Here is a 19,500-nt window from a genome sequence, read left to right on the forward strand (position 1 = left end):
GTAGATCTAAGGTTGGTCTAGTCCATCAGCTGAGCCACTCCCAGATAAAGGTGACAGGGTAGAGCTACGGTTGGTCTAGTCCATCAGCTGAGCCACTCCCAGATAAAGGTGACAGGGTAGATCTACGGTTGGTCTAGTCCATCAGCTGAGCCACTCCCTGATAAAGGTGACAGGGTAGATCTACGGTTGGTCTAGTTCATCAGCTGAGCCACTCCCAGATAAAGGTGACAGGGTAGAGCTACGGTTGGTCTAGTTCATCAGCTGAGTCACTCCCAGATAAAGGTGACAGGGTAGAGCTACGGTTGGTCTAGTTCATCAGCTGAGTCACTCCCAGATAAAGGTGACAGGGTAGCGCTACGGTTGGTCTAGTTCATCAGCTGAGTCACTCCCAGATAAAGGTGACAGGGTAGAGCTGAGGTTGGTCTAGTTCATCAGCTGAGCCACTCCCTGATAAAGGTGACAGGGTAGATCTAAGGTTGGTCTAGTTCATCAGCTGAGCCACTCCCAGATAAAGGTGACAGGGTAGATCTACGGTTGGTCTAGTTCATCAGCTGAGCCACTCCCAGATAAAGGTGACAGGGTAGAGCTACGGTTGGTCTAGTTCATCAGCTGAGCCACTCCCAGATAAAGGTGACAGGGTAGATCTACGGTTGGTCTAGTTCATCAGCTGAGCCACTCCCAGATAAAGGTGACAGGGTAGATCTACGGTTGGTCTAGTTCATCAGCTGAGCCACTCCCTGATAAAGGTGACAGGGTAGATCTGAGGTTGGTCTAGTTCATCAGCTGAGCCACTCCCAGATAAAGGTGACAGGGTAGATCTGAGGTTGGTCTAGTTCATCAGCTGAGCCACTCCCAGATAAAGGTGACAGGGTAGAGCTACGGTTGGTCTAGTCCATCAGCTGAGCCACTCCCAGATAAAGGTGACAGGGTAGATCTAAGGTTGGTCTAGTTCATCAGCTGAGCCACTCCCAGATAAAGGTGACAGGGTAGAGCTGAGGTTGGTCTAGTTCATCAGCTGAGCCACTCCCAGATAAAGGTGACAGGGTAGATCTAAGGTTGGTCTAGTTCATCAGCTGAGCCACTCCCAGATAAAGGTGACAGGGTAGAGCTACGGTTGGTCTAGTTCATCAGCTGAGCCACTCCCAGATAAAGGTGACAGGGTAGAGCTGAGGTTGGTCTAGTTCATCAGCTGAGCCACTCCCAGATAAAGGTGACAGGGTAGAGCTGAGGTTGGTCTAGTTCATCAGCTGAGCCACTCCCAGATAAAGGTGACAGGGTAGAGCTGAGGTTGGTCTAGTTCATCAGCTGAGCCACTCCCAGATAAAGGTGACAGGGTAGAGCTACGGTTGGTCTAGTCCATCAGCTGAGCCACTCCCAGATAAAGGTGACAGGGTAGAGCTACGGTTGGTCTAGTTCATCAGCTGAGCTACTCCCAGATAAAGGTGACAGGGTAGAGCTACGGTTGGTCTAGTCCATCAGCTGAGCCACTCCCAGATAAAGGTGACAGGGTAGATCTAAGGTTGGTCTAGTTCATCAGCTGAGCCACTCCCAGATAAAGGTGACAGGGTAGATCTGAGGTTGGTCTAGTTCATCAGCTGAGCCACTCCCAGATAAAGGTGACAGGGTAGAGCTACGGTTGGTCTAGTTCATCAGCTGAGCCACTCCCAGATAAAGGTGACAGGGTAGAGCTACGGTTGGTCTAGTTCATCAGCTGAGCCACTCCCAGATAAAGGTGACAGGGTAGAGCTACGGTTGGTCTAGTTCATCAGCTGAGCCACTCCCAGATAAAGGTGACAGGGTAGAGCTGAGGTTGGTCTAGTTCATCAGCTGAGCCACTCCCAGATAAAGGTGACAGGGTAGAGCTACGGTTGGTCTAGTTCATCAGCTGAGCCACTCCCAGATAAAGGTGACAGGGTAGAGCTGAGGTTGGTCTAGTCCATTAGCTGAGCCACTCCCAGATAAAGGTGACAGGGTAGAGCTGAGGTTGGTCTAGTTCATTAGCTGAGCCACTCCCTGATAAAGGTGACAGGGTAGAGCTGAGGTTGGTCTAGTTCATCAGCTGAGCCACTCCCAGATAAAGGTGACAGGGTAGAGCTACGGTTGGTCTAGTTCATCAGCTGAGCCACTCCCAGATAAAGGTGACAGGGTAGAGCTGAGGTTGGTCTAGTTCATCAGCTGAGCCACTCCCAGATAAAGGTGACAGGGTAGAGCTACGGTTGGTCTAGTTCATCAGCTGAGCCACTCCCAGATAAAGGTGACAGGGTAGATCTAAGGTTGGTCTAGTTCATCAGCTGAGCCACTCCCAGATAAAGGTGACAGGGTAGATCTGAGGTTGGTCTAGTTCATCAGCTGAGCCACTCCCAGATAAAGGTGACAGGGTAGATCTACGGTTGGTCTAGTCCATCAGCTGAGCCACTCCCAGATAAAGGTGACAGGGTAGATCTGAGGTTGGTCTAGTTCATCAGCTGGACAGGATGTGATGTCGGTCACGGCTCTACAACTTTGAACAGAGTGCTGATCTAGGATCAGGTCTCCTCCCCTGCCCATATGTTATTCATTATTATTTCAAAAAAGGCTTAACTGATCCTATACCAGCACTCGTACTGAGATGCTTTGCCAATACAGGCCCGTAAATGATAAGTACAGTTGTGTGTATATTAATTATTCAATGTGTAGCCACCATTCTCACCCCTGCACTCCTCGATGCGGACCTCTATGACAGGCAGGTGGGCCGTCATGTCTTCCAGCACACACACCTCACCAATCAGATTGCTGAGGGACAGATAAATAATTTAAAAATTTAAAAAAAAAACACACAAAGTTACAAGTTCATGTAGCACCTCCTCTGTTTCAAAACCTTTTCTTCCGTTTGCTCTGCTGAATACAGCCCAGGTGTTCTTGTAACTCACTCGTCTATGGTGACGTCGCTGAGCTTCTTCAGGTTGTCTCCTTCTCCTCCGAACACAGTCACTCTTTTAGGCATGTAGTTGTCATCGGTTGAGTCAACGGTCAATATCAGCTTACTGCCGGACAAGGACACAAAAACAATACAAGTTAAAGGTTATTCTTCAGGGCTTCCTAAGACTTGAATAAAGTCATGTTTTTTTTTGGTGGGCTAGTGGTCATCTGATGATGTACTGTCCCCAAGGGAGTGCCCCCAGGCTCCATACTATTCTCCACCTACCCCCAAAGGAGTGCCCCCAGGCTCCATACTAGGCCCCTCCTGTCCCCAAGGGAGTGCCCCCAGGCTCCATACTAGGCCCCACACTATTCTCCACCTGTCCCCAAGGGATTGCCTCCAGGCTCCATACTAGGCCCCACCTGTCCCCAAGGGAGTGCCTCCAGGCTCCATACTAGGCCCCACCTGTCCCCAAGGGAGTGCCTCCAGGCTCCATACTAGGCCCCACCTGTCCCCAAGGGAGTGCCCCCAGGCTCCATACTAGGCCCCACACTATTCTCCACCTACCCCCAAAGGAGTGCCCCCAGGCTCCATACTAGGCCCCACACTATTCTCCACCTGTCCCCAAGGGATTGCCTCCAGGCTCCATACTAGGCCCCACCTGTCCCCAAGGGAGTGCCTCCAGGCTCCATACTAGGCCCCATCTGTCCCCAAGGGAGTGCCTCCAGGCTCCATACTAGGCCCCACCTGTCCCCAAGGGAGTGCCTCCAGGCTCCATACTAGGCCCCATCTGTCCCCAAGGGAGTGCCCTCAGGCTCCATACTAGGCCCCACCTGTCTCCAAGGGAGTGCCCCCAGGCTACATACTAGGCCCCTCCTGTCCCCAAGGGAGTGCCCCCAGGCTACATACTAGGCCCCTCCTGTCCCCAAGGGAGTGCCCCCAGGCTCCATACTAGGCCCCTCCTGTCCCCAAGGGAGTGCCCCCAGGCTCCATACTAGGCCCCACACTATTCTCCACCTACATAAACCCCAGGTTGGCAGTAACAGGACTGTTTGACAGTACCACTTACTTGACTACGGTGCCTCTCTTCATGTGCAGTCTGATCCAGTGTTGTCCCTGCATCCCATCACTCTCCCAGTAGGTCTCCGTGTCTCCATCTGTCAGGCAACCTGCCCCGCCACTAGGGTCCTCCTGACACACACACACGCACACGCACACGCACGTTCATTTTGTCAACCATTTTTTTGTTTTAAAATACCTTTTAGTCTTAGTCCCATTTTATTCTCTTCTTAGTTATCAGTTGACTAAAACTCTTGGAAAATTTTAGTCTAGTTTTAGTCGGCCATTTTATAGTCAGTGTCATTTTTCTATTAAATTATGAATGTTTAGGCTACCTCTAACTTCCATCATGTGCACATTCAGATAGCCTTGTCCAACTATGCCTACTATCTCCTCATATACCTTAGCTGACAACACTGATGTTGTGTCAGATTGTAACCAATGCCAGCCATAATTAACCATATAGGCTAATTGTGTCAGATTGTAACCAATGCCAGCCATAATTAACCATATAGGCTAATTGTGTCAGATTGTAACCAATGCCAGCCATAATTAACCATATAGGCTAATTGTGTCAGATTGTAACCAATGCCAGCCATAATTAACCATATAGGCTAATTGTGTCAGATTGTAACCAATGCCAGCCATAATTAACCATATAGGCTAATTGTGTCAGATTGTAACCAATGCCAGCCATAATTAACCATATAGGCTAATTGTGTCAGATTGTAACCAATGCCAGCCATAATTAACCATATAGGCTAATTGTGTCAGATTGTAACCAATGCCAGCCATAATTAACCATATAGGCTAATTGTGTCAGATTGTAACCAATGCCAGCCATAATTAACCATATAGGCTAATTGTGTCAGATTGTAACCAATGCCAGCCATAATTAACCATATAGGCTAATTGTGTCAGATTGTAACCAATGCCAGCCATAATTAACCATATAGGCTAATTGTGTCAGATTGTAACCAATGCCAGCCATAATTAACCATATAGGCTAATTGTGTCAGATTGTAACCAATGCCAGCCATAATTAACCATATAGGCTAATTGTGTCAGATTGTAACCAATGCCAGCCATAATTAACCATATAGGCTAATTGTGTCAGATTGTAACCAATGCCAGCCATAATTAACCATATAGGCTAATTGTGTCAGATTGTAACCAATGCCAGCCATAATTAACCATATAGGCTAATTGTGTCAGATTGTAACCAATGCCAGCCATAATAACCATATAGGCTACAGGTAAAACATTCTCACAGCTGAGTTTCTCCCCATCATAACCGTCATGGAGGTAAATAATAGTGGTTTCCTTGAAAATAGTCAACAAATAGCATTTGTTTTTCCCCCAAAAATCAACCGCAACTTGCATCTGCGAAGCGCGGCGTGGCAACACGGATGAATAAATTACAGAGCACTTGGGAAAATAGACCTGCTGATGTGATCAAAGCAAAAACCCATGAAAGTAAAAGAGTAAAAATGGTTTCTAATTGAGGTTAGTTAGTGTTCTGGCTTCACATCAGTTCAAGAGAGTGACTGAAGAGACCTCCTGTGAGCTGTGTACTGGGAAGATCAAATCAAATCAAATGTATTTATATAGCCCTTCGTACATCAGCTGATGTCTCAAAGTGCTGTACAGAATGCAGGTGTAGAAGCACGGTGGCTAGGAAAAACTCCCTAGAAAGGCCAAAACCTAGGAAGAAACCTAGAGAGGAACCAGGCTATGAGGGGTGGCCAGTCCTCTTCTGGCTGTGCCGGGTGGAGATTATAACAGAACATGGCCAAGATGTTCAAATGTTCAGATCAGGCCAATCAGACCTCCTGTGAGATGTGTGCTGGGCAGATCTGACCAATCAGACGACACAACTGAAAGATATTCATTCTGTCCAATGAGAGGATTGCGTGAAAATATTCTGCATGCACATGGAATGAAACAGGTGGAAATAAGCTTAATGTCAAGCATACTAATGATGATGAAACAGGTTAAAAAGGAGCTTCTTGTCAAGCATACTAATGATGATGAAACAGGTGAAAAGGAACCTTCATGTCAAGCATACTAATGATGATGAAACAGGTGAAAAGGAACCTTCATGTCAAGCATACTAATGATGATGATGAAACAGGTTAAAAATGAGCTTCTTGTCAAGCATACTAATGATGGAATGAAACAGGTGGAAATAAGCTTCATGTCAAGCATACTAATGATGAGATGAAACAGGTTAAAAATGAGCTTCTTGTCAAGCATACTAATGATGAGATGAAACAGGTTAAAAAGGAGCTTCTTGTCAAGCATACTAATGATGAGATGAAACAGGTTAAAAATGAGCTTCTTGTCAAGCATACTAATGATGATGAAACAGGTGAAAAGGAACCTTCTTGTCAAGCATACTAATGATGAGATGAAACAGGTTAAAAATGAGCTTCTTGTCAAATGTCCATTAGTCTCACATGTAATTCTCATCTCACGTTTCCGTTGACTAAAATTTGAAATCATTTTAACAGTTATCGTTTTATTCCAGGGTATTGCGTCACTGTCCTAGTTTTAGTCAGGATAAATAGGTTTATTGACGAGTATTTTTCGTCATATTTATTGTTGACGAAATTAACACTGACTGACACACACACACACACACACACACACACACACACACTACTCACTGAGCAGGAGGACACATCGATGCTGGTGACACACTGTTTGACACTGCCCAGGTTCTCATCCTCCTTTCCAATGTGGTCGTAGAAGTAGTGCACCAGATCCTCATCATATTCAAACGTCCAGGTGGGAGGAACATATCTGGACAACAGAGAAGGTGAACAGTACTGTTGGTTAGACCACCTTAACTTCATTCACTTTTCACAGAAAGTGTCCAAACTGACTCAATATCTGCTGTAGCTCATCAGAGCCTGTCATCACCAAATGGACCAGGGGTTGAACAGGTAGCTGTGTAGCTCATCAGAGCCTGTTATCACCCACGGACCAGGGGTCGAACAGGTAGCTGTGTAGCTCATCAGAGCCTGTCATCACCCATGGACCAGGGCTTTAACAGGTAGCTGTGTAGCTCATCAGAGCCTGTCATCACCCATGGACCAGGGCTTGAACAGGTAGCTGTGTAGCTCATCAGAGCCTGTTATCACCCATGGACCAGGGGTTGAACAGGTAGCTGTGTAGCTCATCAGAGCCTGTTATCACCCATGGACCAGGGGTTGAACAGGTAGCTGTGTAGCTCATCAGAGCCTGTTATCACCCATGGACCAGGGGTTGAACAGGTAGCTGTGTAGCTCATCAGAGCCTGTTATCACCCATGGACCAGGGCTTGAACAGGTAGCTGTGTAGCTCATCAGAGCCTGTTATCACCCATGGACCAGGGGTTGAACAGGTAGCTGTGTAGCTCATCAGAGCCTGTTATCACCCATGGACCAAGGCTTGAACAGGTAGCTGTGTAGCTCATCAGAGCCTGTTATCACCCATGGACCAGGGCTCGAACAGGTAGCTGTGTAGCTCATCAGAGCCTGTTATCACCCATGGACCAGGGCTTTAACAGGTAGCTGTGTAGCTCATCAGAGCCTGTTATCACCCATGGACCAGGGCTTAAACAGGTAGCTGTGTAGCTCATCAGAGCCTGTTATCACCCATGGACCAAGGCTTGAACAGGTAGCTGTGTAGCTCATCAGAGCCTGTTATCACCCATGGACCAGGGCTCGAACAGGTAGCTGTGTAGCTCATCAGAGCCTGTTATCACCCATGGACCAGGGGTTGAACAGGTAGCTGTGTAGCTCATCAGAGCCTGTTATCACCCATGGACCAGGGCTTGAACAGGTAGCTGTGTAGCTCATCAGAGCCTGTTATCACCCATCACTGACCAGGGCTTGACCATGAGCTGGCTTTGCCTCCAAACACACTGACCTGAGCTTCTGAACAGCAGCTTCATCACGCTCCGCGACCTTGGGTTTAGAGCCGATGTGAAGAGAACTCTCTACATCCACCACCTGTTCCCACCTGACAGAGAGCAGACCGTGTTAAACCGCTGAGCTAAAGCATCAAGCAGAGCCATTACAAGTCTTCAGGTCTCAAAGTTACTCACCACCTCTGTCTCACACACACACACACACATATACCTGTCACAGGGCTTGTGGTCATATCCGAAGAGCTGCTGGTGTCTGCCGAGTGTCTCAGGTGATTCTACAGGTACCAGTCGGTCTCCTCCCTCCGTGTGTTTACAGACCAGGACCCAGCCCTCCTCACACTCCTGACCCACTCGGTGCTCCTCCAACTGATCCTATAAGACACACAGAGAGACAAGCAGACACACACAGAGAGACAAGCAGACACACACAGAGAGACAAGCAGACACACACAGAGAGACAAGCAGACACACACAGAGAGACAAGCAGACACACACAGAGAGACAAGCAGACACACACAGAGAGACAAGCAGACACAGAGATAGACAAGCAGAAACACAGACGGTTAAAGGACAACTGCCTCAAAATGTGTACTGAGCAAAGGCGATCAGTCCTGCAACAAGAATGGAGATTCTCTGTTGTCCACTAACCAGGAAGTGTGTAAAGCAATTAATCATTCAACTCTTTCTTACCTTGTTGATTTTAACCCACAGGCCGTGGCTGTTGCAATACTCTTCCCCCGTTGTCCGAATACATGTCCCTTTCTTTGGTTCGATGTTGCACTTGCATAGTTTCTTACTGTGGAGAGCTTGATGTGGGCTCTCCCAAACTGAAACCAGGGTCTTACCGACGGATGAGTTGGCGGTGGACGTACTAGACGAAGCGGTTGAATTCGATGACGAATCTTTGCAGATTTTATAACATACCTCTTTTGGGACGAAACATAGGCACTCGGGCACAGCTTCGCTCTTCCTGAAACATTCTATGCACTTGTTCAGAAACCGAATCCTTCCCAGTAAAACGTGAGGGTTGTCGCCCGGTGACATCGCTTTCTGGTTTTTTAAAGCTAGGTAACTCAAGCTAACCAGGCACAACAGTCCGTCGCAGGGCTAGTTAACTAGCTAACTATGCGTCACAGTCAACACATATTTGAATAGTGGACGTCACCTGACATTTCAGTTTTTCCGTTCAGTTCTCCCTTTGTTGCCCAGGATTGTCGTGGATAAAGCTTCTATATTTGAACAAACAAAAATGCAACACAAAGCTATTTCTCCACCGCCCGTTTCAAACGAAACGGAACATTCTCATCCGGTGCCACCGCTTCAGCTAACTGACAGCTAGCAGACACTTTCCGTAGCTCTCACTGGTAGCACTTAATCGGATCTAAAGGGCGAACCGCCCATAACTTCAGCTAGCTTTCAATTCGACAAGTTATGTTACCGTGTCGGCTTCCGTCTGCAAGTAGCCTAGCAAGCTAGCTTACACCAACGATTTTTACACCGTTAAAGCATTGGCAGGAAGTTAACATTTGCTAGCCTTCTATTTAGCTGGCTAGCTAGCTAACGTTCCACGATGCAGCAAACATGTTAGCTAGCAACGTGTTTACATTCCATGACAGTCAATAGCTATCGAAAAATGTGTACTTTTTATTTGACCTTTATTTTAACAGGGTGTCCCATTGAGACCAAGAAAGCCCTGCATTTTACAATTACACAACAAATTGCGTAGGATATACACCAGAAAATAAACAATACAAGAGAATACAAAAAAATGAAAAAACAATCACACCTTTATTCCTTACATACGTATGTCAGTCTTGGCAGATTCGTTCACTACCTACAGTATATTAATTTATGCAGATAAACTATAATTTAGTTCGTGAAATCCATCTACAATGTTATATCGACGGAATCAGGCTTCAAATGTAAAAGTCATGCATCACTGTCACAGCTGTTTTATTTAATGGTTTTTATATTCTTTTAAAAAAGAATGAATGTTTTTCAAAATCATTTTTTAATAACCAGAATTACAAACAATCTAAACATGATTGTAGAAGACATTTCACACAATCATTGACACACAGGTGCATGGAAAATGCAGGAATTATCCCAAAAAATAAACCCATAAACAAGTTGCCCAGATCTTTCAACAAGAGCTCTGCTCATTGTCATTGGCTTGGATGAGTTCCACAGCCACCTTGAACTGCCCCTCCCCTCGTTCTGTCTGCAGATGAGACGCCTTCAGCTGTCTGTCTCTCACTAAAGACACATCCTTCACCTTCCTGTCCACATCACCGCACTCATCCTTATAGACGAAGGGCATGGAGACGGCCGGACCAGATTCAAAGCTGCCCAACGAATCAATGAATTAACAAACAAATAAATGAATGAATTAACAAACGAATGAACAAATGAATCACAGTCATTGTAGGATACCTTATGTCATATGTTGAGCCCATGAAGGTAGGTCTGAGGGTCTCAGCAGCAGTAGAGTAGGGGACAGATAAGTATCTTTCTACCCAGAACTTGTCCTTCTCTGTTGGGGGCAGGTTCTGGTACATGTCATCTACAGCCAGCATGGACACCTGGAAAGAAATGTGTGGGGGAGAAAGACAGCAAAATAACCAATGAAAGACAGCAGATGTATCACTGTCTTTCTGGATAAAACCCCAACAGTGAATATGGTCAGACAATACTTTATAGGAGATGGTAAATGATTGGTTCAGGAAAGTGAACTGAGATTTTTATTTTTTTTAACAGAAAATACAGCAAAGGTACAAATGCTCAGATAATTACTTTATCACTCAGCAGTCGCTGGTAACTGATGGCTTAAATTCAATTGAAGTGAGATGAACACACCTGAATATTCCGGTCGATTAGTTGGTTGGTTTCAAAGTCGTCATCGTCCTCTCCGAAGGGATTGATGATCAGTTCCCCCACCTAGGGAACAGAGAGGACAGTCAAGGACTTCAGCATAACTAAGGCCAGTCAACTCCCCCACCTAGGGAACAGAGAGAAGGACAGTCAAAGACTTCAGCATAACTAAGGCCAGTCAACTCCCCCACCTAGGGAACAGAGAGAAGGACAGTCAAAGACTTCAGCATAACTAAGGTCAGTCAACTCCCCCACCTAGGGAACAGAGAGAAGGACAGTCAAGGACTTCAGCATAACTAAGGTCAGTCAACTCCCCCACCTAGGGAACAGAGAGAAGGAAGGACAGTCAAAGACTTCAGCATAACTAAGGTCAGTCAACTCCCCCACCAAGGGAACAGAGAGAAGGACAGTCAACTCCCCCACCAAGGGAACAGAGAGAAGGACAGTCAACTCCCCCACCTAGGGAACAGAGAGAAGGAAGGACAGTCAAGGAATACAGCATAACTAAGGCCAAGAGTTGTTCCTGACCATGTCTCAGCCAAAATAAACTCTGGGAAAGGAAAACTCTGGTCCCTTACAATAACATATCTTGACTGTACATTCTGCATAATTCAGACTGCAAGTAACAATGAAAACCAATCAATCAATTAACCACCCAATCAATATTAAATAAACCAATTAACCAACCAATTTTACATCCAATCAATCAATCAATCAATCAACAAATCAACACCCAATCAATCAACCAACAAATCAACATCCAATCAATTAATTAACCAATCAATATCCTATCAATCAATTATCCAACTAATCAATATTCAATCAATCAATAAACTAACCAATCAATATCAAATCAATCGATAAGGAACTCACCTTGAGCCAGCCTGCATAGAAGAAAAACTGAAGCAGGGTGAAGACGGGGACGTACAAGTCCAGCTGGTGACCTTTATACCCCTTCTCAGGGTTCAGGAACTGTCGACCAATCAGACAGAAGCCAAAGAACGAGTACACAGCCAGGGTCACTACCTTGTGTGGAGGGACGTAATCACATCGAATTATACAGGCAGCAGTTTGGTATGATAGAGGAAGAAGTTTGGTATTATACAGGCAGTAGTTTGGTATTATACAGGCAGGCAGTAGTTTGGTATTATACAGGCAGTAGTTTGGTGTTATACAGGCAGTAGTTTGGTGTTATACAGGCAGGCAGTAGTTTGGTATTATACAGGCAGGCAGTAGTTTGGTATTATACAGGCAGTAGTTTGGTATTATACAGGCAGTAGTTTGGTATTATACAGGCAGTAGTTTGGTATTATACAGGCAGTAGTTTGGTGTTATACAGGCAGTAGTTTGGTGTTATACAGGCAGGCAGTAGTTTGGTATTATACAGGCAGTAGTTTGGTATTATACAGGCAGTAGTTTGGTGTTATACAGGCAGTAGTTTGGTGTTATACAGGCAGTAGTTTGGTGATATACAGGCAGTAGTTTGGTATTATAGAGGCAGTAGTTTGGTATTATACAGGCAGTAGTTTGGTATTATACAGGCAGTAGTTTGGTATTATACAGGCAGTAGTTTGGTATTATACAGGCAGTAGTTTGGTGTTATACAGGCAGTAGTTTGGTATTATACAGGCAGTAGTTTGGTGTTATACAGGCAGTAGTTTGGTATTATACAGGTAGTAGTTTGGTATTATACAGGCAGTAGTTTGGTATTATACAGGCAGTAGTTTGGTGTTATACAGGCAGTAGTTTGGTGTTATACAGGCAGGCAGTAGTTTGGTATTATACAGGCAGGCAGTAGTTTGGTATTATACAGGCAGTAATTTGGTATTATACAGGCAGTAGTTTGGTGTTATACAGGCAGTAGTTTGGTGTTATACAGGTAGTAGTTTGGTGTTATACAGGCAGTAGTTTGGTATTATACAGGCAGGCAGTCGTTTGGTATTATACAGGCAGTAGTTTGGTATTATACAGGCAGTAGTTTGGTATTATACAGGCAGGCAGTAGTTTGGTATTATACAGGCAGTAGTTTGGTGTTATACAGGCAGTAGTTTGGTATTATACAGGCAGCAGTTTGGTATTATACAGGCAGTAGTTTGGTATTATACAGGCAGTAGTTTGGTATTATACAGGCAGGCAGTAGTTTGGCATTATACAGGCAGTAGTTTGGTATTATACAGGCAGGCAGTAGTTTGGTGTTATACAGGCAGTAGTTTGGTATTATACAGGCAGTAGTTTGGTATTATACAGGCAGTAGTTTGGTATTATACAGGCAGGCAGTAGTTTGGCATTATACAGGCAGTAGTTTGGTATTATACAGGCAGTAGTTTGGTATTATACAGGCAGTAGTTTGGTATTATACAGGCAGGCAGTAGTTTGGCATTATACAGGCAGTAGTTTGGTATTATACAGGTAGTAGTTTGGTATTATACAGGCAGGCAGTAGTTTGGTATTATACAGGCAGTAGTTTGGTATTATACAGGCAGTAGTTTGGTATTATACAGGCAGTAGTTTGGTATTATACAGGTAGTAGTTTGGTATTATACAGGCAGGCAGTAGTTTGGTATTATACAGGCAGGCAGTAGTTTGGTATTATACAGGTAGTAGTTTGGTATTATACAGGCAGGCAGTAGTTTGGTATTATACAGGCAGGCAGTAGTTTGGTATTATACAGGCAGTAGTTTGGTATTATACAGGCAGTAGTTTGGTGTTATACAGGCAGTAGTTTGGTATTATACAGGCAGGCAGTAGTTTGGTATTGTACAGGCAGTAGTTTGGTATTATACAGGCAGTAGTTTGGTATTATACAGGCAGTAGTTTGGTGTTATACAGGCAGTAGTTTGGTATTATACAGGCAGGCAGTAGTTTGGTATTATACAGGCAGGCAGTAGTTTGGTATTATACAGGCAGGCAGTAGTTTGGTATTATACAGGCAGGCAGTAGTTTGGTATTATACAGATAGTAGTTTGGTATTATACAGGCAGGCAGTAGTTTGGTATTATACAGGCAGGCAGTAGTTTGGTATTATACAGGCAGGCAGTAGTTTGGTATTATACAGGCAGGCAGTAGTTTGGTATTATACAGGCAGGCAGTAGTTTGGTATTATACAGGCAGGCAGTAGTTTGGTATTATACAGGCAGGCAGTAGTTTGGTATTATACAGGCAGGCAGTAGTTTGGTATTATACAGGCAGGCAGTAGTTTGGTATTATACAGGCAGTAGTTTGGTATTATACAGGCAGTAGTTTGGTATTATACAGACAGTAGTTTGGTGATATACAGGCAGTAGTTTGGTATTATAGAGGCAGTAGTTTGGTATTATAGAGGCAGTAGTTTGGTATTATACAGGCAGTAGTTTGGTATTATACAGGCAGTAGTTTGGTATTATACAGGCAGTAGTTTGGTATTATACAGGCAGTAGTTTGGTATTATACAGGCAGTAGTTTGGTGATATACAGGCAGTAGTTTGGTATTATACAGGCAGTAGTTTGGTATTATACAGGCAGTAGTTTGGTATTATACAGGCAGTAGTTTGGTATTATACAGGCAGTAGTTTGGTATTATACAGGCAGGCAGTAGTTTGGTATTATACAGGCAGTAGTTTGGTGTTATACAGGCAGTAGTTTGGTGTTATACAGGCAGTAGTTTGGTGATATACAGGCAGTAGTTTGGTGATATACAGGCAGTAGTTTGGTATTATACAGGCAGTAGTTTGATATTATACAGGCAGTAGTTTGGTGATATACAGGCAGTAGTTTGGTATTATACAGGCAGTAGTTTGGTATTATACAGGCAGTAGTTTGGTGTTATACAGGCAGGCAGTAGTTTGGTATTATACAGGCAGTAGTTTGGTGTTATACAGGCAGGCAGTAGTTTGGTATTATACAGACAGTAGTTTGGTGATATACAGGCAGTAGTTTGGTATTATACAGGCAGTAGTTTGGTATTATACAGGCAGTAGTTTGGTATTATACAGGCAGTAGTTTGGTATTATACAGGCAGTAGTTTGGTATTATACAGGCAGTAGTTTGGTATTATACAGGCAGGCAGTAGTTTGGTATTATACAGGCAGTAGTTTGGTATTATACAGGCAGTAGTTTGGTATTATACAGGCAGTAGTTTGGTATTATACAGGCAGGCAGTAGTTTGGTATTATACAGACAGTAGTTTGGTGATATACAGGCAGTAGTTTGGTATTATACAGACAGTAGTTTGGTGATATACAGGCAGTAGTTTGGTATTATACAGGCAGTAGTTTGGTATTATACAGGCAGTAGTTTGGTGTTATACAGGCAGTAGTTTGGTATTATACAGGCAGGCAGTAGTTTGGTATTATACAGGCAGTAGTTTGGTATTATACAGGCAGTAGTTTGGTATTATACAGGCAGTAGTTTGGTGTTATACAGGCAGTAGTTTGGTATTATACAGGCAGTAGTTTGGTATTATACAGGCAGTAGTTTGGTGTTATACAGGCAGTAGTTTGGTATTATACAGGCAGGCAGTAGTTTGGTATTATACAGGCAGACAGTAGTTTGGTGTTATACAGGCAGGCAGTAGTTTGGTATTATACAGGTAGTAGTTTGGTATTATACAGGCAGGCAGTAGTTTGGTATTATACAGGCAGGCAGTAGTTTGGTATTATACAGGCAGTAGTTTGGTATTATACAGGCAGTAGTTTGGTGTTATACAGGCAGTAGTTTGGTATTATACAGGCAGGCAGTAGTTTGGTATTGTACAGGCAGTAGTTTGGTATTATACAGGCAGTAGTTTGGTATTATACAGGCAGTAGTTTGGTGTTATACAGGCAGTAGTTTGGTATTATACAGGCAGGCAGTAGTTTGGTATTATACAGGCAGGCAGTAGTTTGGTATTATACAGGCAGGCAGTAGTTTGGTATTATACAGGCAGGCAGTAGTTTGGTATTATACAGATAGTAGTTTGGTATTATACAGGCAGGCAGTAGTTTGGTATTATACAGGCAGGCAGTAGTTTGGTATTATACAGGCAGGCAGTAGTTTGGTATTATACAGGCAGGCAGTAGTTTGGTATTATACAGGCAGGCAGTAGTTTGGTATTATACAGGCAGGCAGTAGTTTGGTATTATACAGGCAGGCAGTAGTTTGGTATTATACAGGCAGGCAGTAGTTTGGTATTATACAGGCAGGCAGTAGTTTGGTATTATACAGGCAGTAGTTTGGTATTATACAGGCAGTAGTTTGGTATTATACAGACAGTAGTTTGGTGATATACAGGCAGTAGTTTGGTATTATAGAGGCAGTAGTTTGGTATTATAGAGGCAGTAGTTTGGTATTATACAGGCAGTAGTTTGGTATTATACAGGCAGTAGTTTGGTATTATACAGGCAGTAGTTTGGTATTATACAGGCAGTAGTTTGGTATTATACAGGCAGTAGTTTGGTGATATACAGGCAGTAGTTTGGTATTATACAGGCAGTAGTTTGGTATTATACAGGCAGTAGTTTGGTATTATACAGGCAGTAGTTTGGTATTATACAGGCAGTAGTTTGGTATTATACAGGCAGGCAGTAGTTTGGTATTATACAGGCAGTAGTTTGGTGTTATACAGGCAGTAGTTTGGTGTTATACAGGCAGTAGTTTGGTGATATACAGGCAGTAGTTTGGTGATATACAGGCAGTAGTTTGGTATTATACAGGCAGTAGTTTGGTATTATACAGGCAGTAGTTTGGTGTTATACAGGCAGGCAGTAGTTTGGTATTATACAGGCAGTAGTTTGGTGTTATACAGGCAGGCAGTAGTTTGGTATTATACAGACAGTAGTTTGGTGATATACAGGCAGTAGTTTGGTATTATACAGGCAGTAGTTTGGTATTATACAGGCAGTAGTTTGGTATTATACAGGCAGTAGTTTGGTATTATACAGGCAGTAGTTTGGTATTATACAGGCAGTAGTTTGGTATTATACAGGCAGGCAGTAGTTTGGTATTATACAGGCAGTAGTTTGGTATTATACAGGCAGTAGTTTGGTATTATACAGGCAGTAGTTTGGTATTATACAGGCAGGCAGTAGTTTGGTATTATACAGACAGTAGTTTGGTGATATACAGGCAGTAGTTTGGTATTATACAGACAGTAGTTTGGTGATATACAGGCAGTAGTTTGGTATTATACAGGCAGTAGTTTGGTATTATACAGGCAGTAGTTTGGTGTTATACAGGCAGTAGTTTGGTATTATACAGGCAGGCAGTAGTTTGGTATTATACAGGCAGTAGTTTGGTATTATACAGGCAGTAGTTTGGTATTATACAGGCAGTAGTTTGGTGTTATACAGGCAGTAGTTTGGTATTATACAGGCAGTAGTTTGGTATTATACAGGCAGTAGTTTGGTGTTATACAGGCAGTAGTTTGGTATTATACAGGCAGGCAGTAGTTTGGTATTATACAGGCAGACAGTAGTTTGGTGTTATACAGGCAGACAGTAGTTTGGTGATATACAGGCAGTAGTTTGGTATTATACAGGCAGGCAGTAGTTTGGTATTATACAGGCAGACAGTAGTTTGGTATTATACAGGCAGTAGTTTGGTATTGTACAGGCAGTAGTTTGGTGTTATACAGGCAGTAGTTTGGTATTATACAGGCAGTAGTTTGGTGTTATACAGGCAGTAGTTTGGTGTTATACAGGCAGTAGTTTGGTATTATACAGGCAGTAGTTTGGTGTTATACAGGCAGTAGTTTGGTATTATACAGGCAGTAGTTTGGTGTTATACAGGCAGTAGTTTGGTATTATACAGGCAGTAGTTTGGTATTATACAGGCCTCAGCAGTTTCTAGTAATAGCTTTTGTTTTTACAGCTGAAGATACTTTCACCATTACTGACCACCACATGTAACAGAGGTGGTTAAGTGAACCAAGCTTGGCTGAAAAATAACCTTGGCTGATAAATAACCTTGGCTGTAAAATAACCTTGGCTGAAAAATAACCTTGGCTGATAAATAACCTTGGCTGATAAATAACCTTGGCTGAAAAATAACATTGGCTGATAAATAACCGTGGCTGATAAATAACCTTGGCTGAGACCTGACGACTTGTGTTAGCTCCCTAAGTTAGCCCACTGAGCTAAACTTAGGTTAACAGTCTTGGGGTTTGAACCCAGCCTATAACTGGGTTACCTGAGTGTAGACCAGAGGGTTAGGGGTTAGAGGTTAGGGGTCAGCGGGTAGGGTTAGCTGAGTGTAGACCAGAGGTTTAGGGGTTAGGGTTAGAGGTTAGGGGTCAGCGGGTAGGGTTAGCTGAGTGTAGACCAGAGGTTTAGGGGTTAGGGTTAGAGGTTAGGGGTCAGCGGGTAGGGTTAGCTGAGTGTAGACCAGAGGTTTAGGGGTTAGAGGTTAGGGGTCAGAGGGTAGGGTTAGCTGAGTGTAGACCAGAGGTTTAGGGGTTAGGGGTCAGAGGGTAGGGTTACCTGAGTGTAGATCAGATGTTTAGGGGTTAGAGGTTAGGGGTCAGAGGGTAGGGTTAGCTGAGTGTAGACCAGAGGGTTAGGGGTTAGGGGTCAGAGGGTAGGGTTAGCTGAGTGTAGACCAGAGGGTTAGGGGTTAGAGGGTAGGGTTAGCTGAGTGTAGACCAGAGGGTTAGGGGTTAGAGGTTAGAGGTCAGAGGGTAGGGTTACCTGAGTGTAGACCAGATGTTTAGGGGTTAGAGGTTAGGGGTCAGAGGGTAGGGTTACCTGAGTGTAGACCAGAGGTTTAGGGGTTAGAGGTTAGGGGTCAGAGGGTAGGGTTACCTGAGTGTAGACCAGAGGGTTAGGGGTTAGGGGTTAGAGGGTAGGGTTAGCTGAGTGTAGACCAGAGGGTTAGGGGTTAGAGGTTAGGGGTCAGAGGGTAGGGTTAGCTGAGTGTAGACCAGAGGTTTAGGGGTTAGAGGTTAGGGGTCAGAGGGTAGGGGTACCTGAGTGTAGACCAGAGGGTTAGAGGTTAGGGGTCAGAGGGTAGGGTTAGCTGAGTGTAGACCAGAGGTTTAGGGGTTAGAGGTTAGGGGTCAGAGGGTAGGGTTACCTGAGTGTAGACCAGATGGTTAGGGGTTAGAGGTTAGGGGTCAGAGGGTAGGGTTAGCTGAGTGTAGACCAGAGGGTTAGAGGTTAGGGGTCAGAGGGTAGGGTTACCTGAGTGTAGACCAGAGGTTTAGAGGTTAGGGGTCAGAGGGTAGGGTTACCTGAGTGTAGACCAGAGGTTTAGAGGTTAGGGGTCAGAGGGTAGGGGTCAGAGGGTAGGGGTCAGAGGGTAGGGTTACCTGAGTGTAGACCAGAGGTTTAGGGGTTAGAGGGTAGGGGTCAGAGGGTAGGGTTACCTGAGTGTAGACCAGAGGGTTAGGGGTTAGAGGTTAGGGGTCAGAGGGTAGGGTTAGCTGAGTGTAGACCAGAGGGTTAGAGGTTAGGGGTTAGAGGTTAGGGGTCAGAGGGTAGGGTTACCTGAGTGTAGACCAGAGGGTTAGGGGTTAGAGGTTAGGGGTCAGAGGGTAGGGTTAGCTGAGTGTAGACCAGAGGGTTAGAGGTTAGGGGTCAGAGGGTAGGGTTATCTGAGTGTAGACCAGATGTTTAGGGGTTAGAGGGTAGGGGTCAGAGGGTAGGGGTTAGAGGGTAGGGGTCAGAGGGTAGGGTTACCTGAGTGTAGACCAGAGGTTTAGGGGTTAGGTTTAGGGGTTAGGGGTCAGAGGGTAGGGTTACCTGAGTGTAGACCAGATGGTTAGGGGTTAGAGGGTAGGGGTCAGAGGGTAGGGTTACCTGAG

General features: G+C 44.5%; 2 protein-coding genes across 8 annotated transcripts in view; both read right to left on the minus strand.

Annotated features, from left to right (window-relative positions):
• The window catches only part of hectd3 (HECT domain containing 3), a 33,926-nt gene extending 24,500 nt beyond the window's left edge, over positions 1-9,426 (minus strand). The window contains exons 1-7 of one of the 4 annotated variants that reach the window (XM_055866037.1): positions 8,565-9,417; positions 8,086-8,246; positions 7,874-7,966; positions 6,628-6,763; positions 3,969-4,090; positions 2,910-3,023; positions 2,681-2,772 (exon numbers count right to left, since the gene is read on the minus strand). In XM_055866037.1, the coding sequence (XP_055722012.1) occupies positions 2,681-2,772; positions 2,910-3,023; positions 3,969-4,090; positions 6,628-6,763; positions 7,874-7,966; positions 8,086-8,246; positions 8,565-8,918 (1,072 nt within the window). In that variant the 5' untranslated portion in view covers positions 8,919-9,417. Of the gene's footprint in view, positions 1-2,680; positions 2,773-2,909; positions 3,024-3,968; positions 4,091-6,627; positions 6,764-7,873; positions 7,967-8,085; positions 8,247-8,564 lie in introns of all 4 variants that reach the window. The other 3 variants (XM_055866039.1, XM_055866035.1, XM_055866036.1) reach the window with 3 other exon arrangements.
• A 217-nt stretch (positions 9,427-9,643) lies between these two features.
• best4 (bestrophin 4) overlaps positions 9,644-19,500 on the minus strand; it is a 52,723-nt gene continuing 42,866 nt past the window's right edge. For 3 of the 4 annotated variants that reach the window (XM_055866040.1, XM_055866042.1, XM_055866043.1), the window contains 4 exons: positions 11,619-11,771; positions 10,731-10,811; positions 10,308-10,456; positions 9,644-10,219 (listed from right to left, as the gene is read on the minus strand). In XM_055866040.1, coding sequence (XP_055722015.1) covers positions 10,018-10,219; positions 10,308-10,456; positions 10,731-10,811; positions 11,619-11,771 — 585 coding nt within the window. In that variant the 3' untranslated portion in view covers positions 9,644-10,017. The remainder of the gene's footprint in view (positions 10,220-10,307; positions 10,457-10,730; positions 10,812-11,618; positions 11,772-19,500) is intronic. The other variant, XM_055866041.1, reaches the window with a different exon arrangement.

Source organism: Salvelinus fontinalis, chromosome 17 (genome assembly GCF_029448725.1).
Source record: "Salvelinus fontinalis isolate EN_2023a chromosome 17, ASM2944872v1, whole genome shotgun sequence".
In the NCBI taxonomy this organism is placed as follows: Eukaryota; Metazoa; Chordata; class Actinopteri; order Salmoniformes; family Salmonidae; genus Salvelinus; species Salvelinus fontinalis.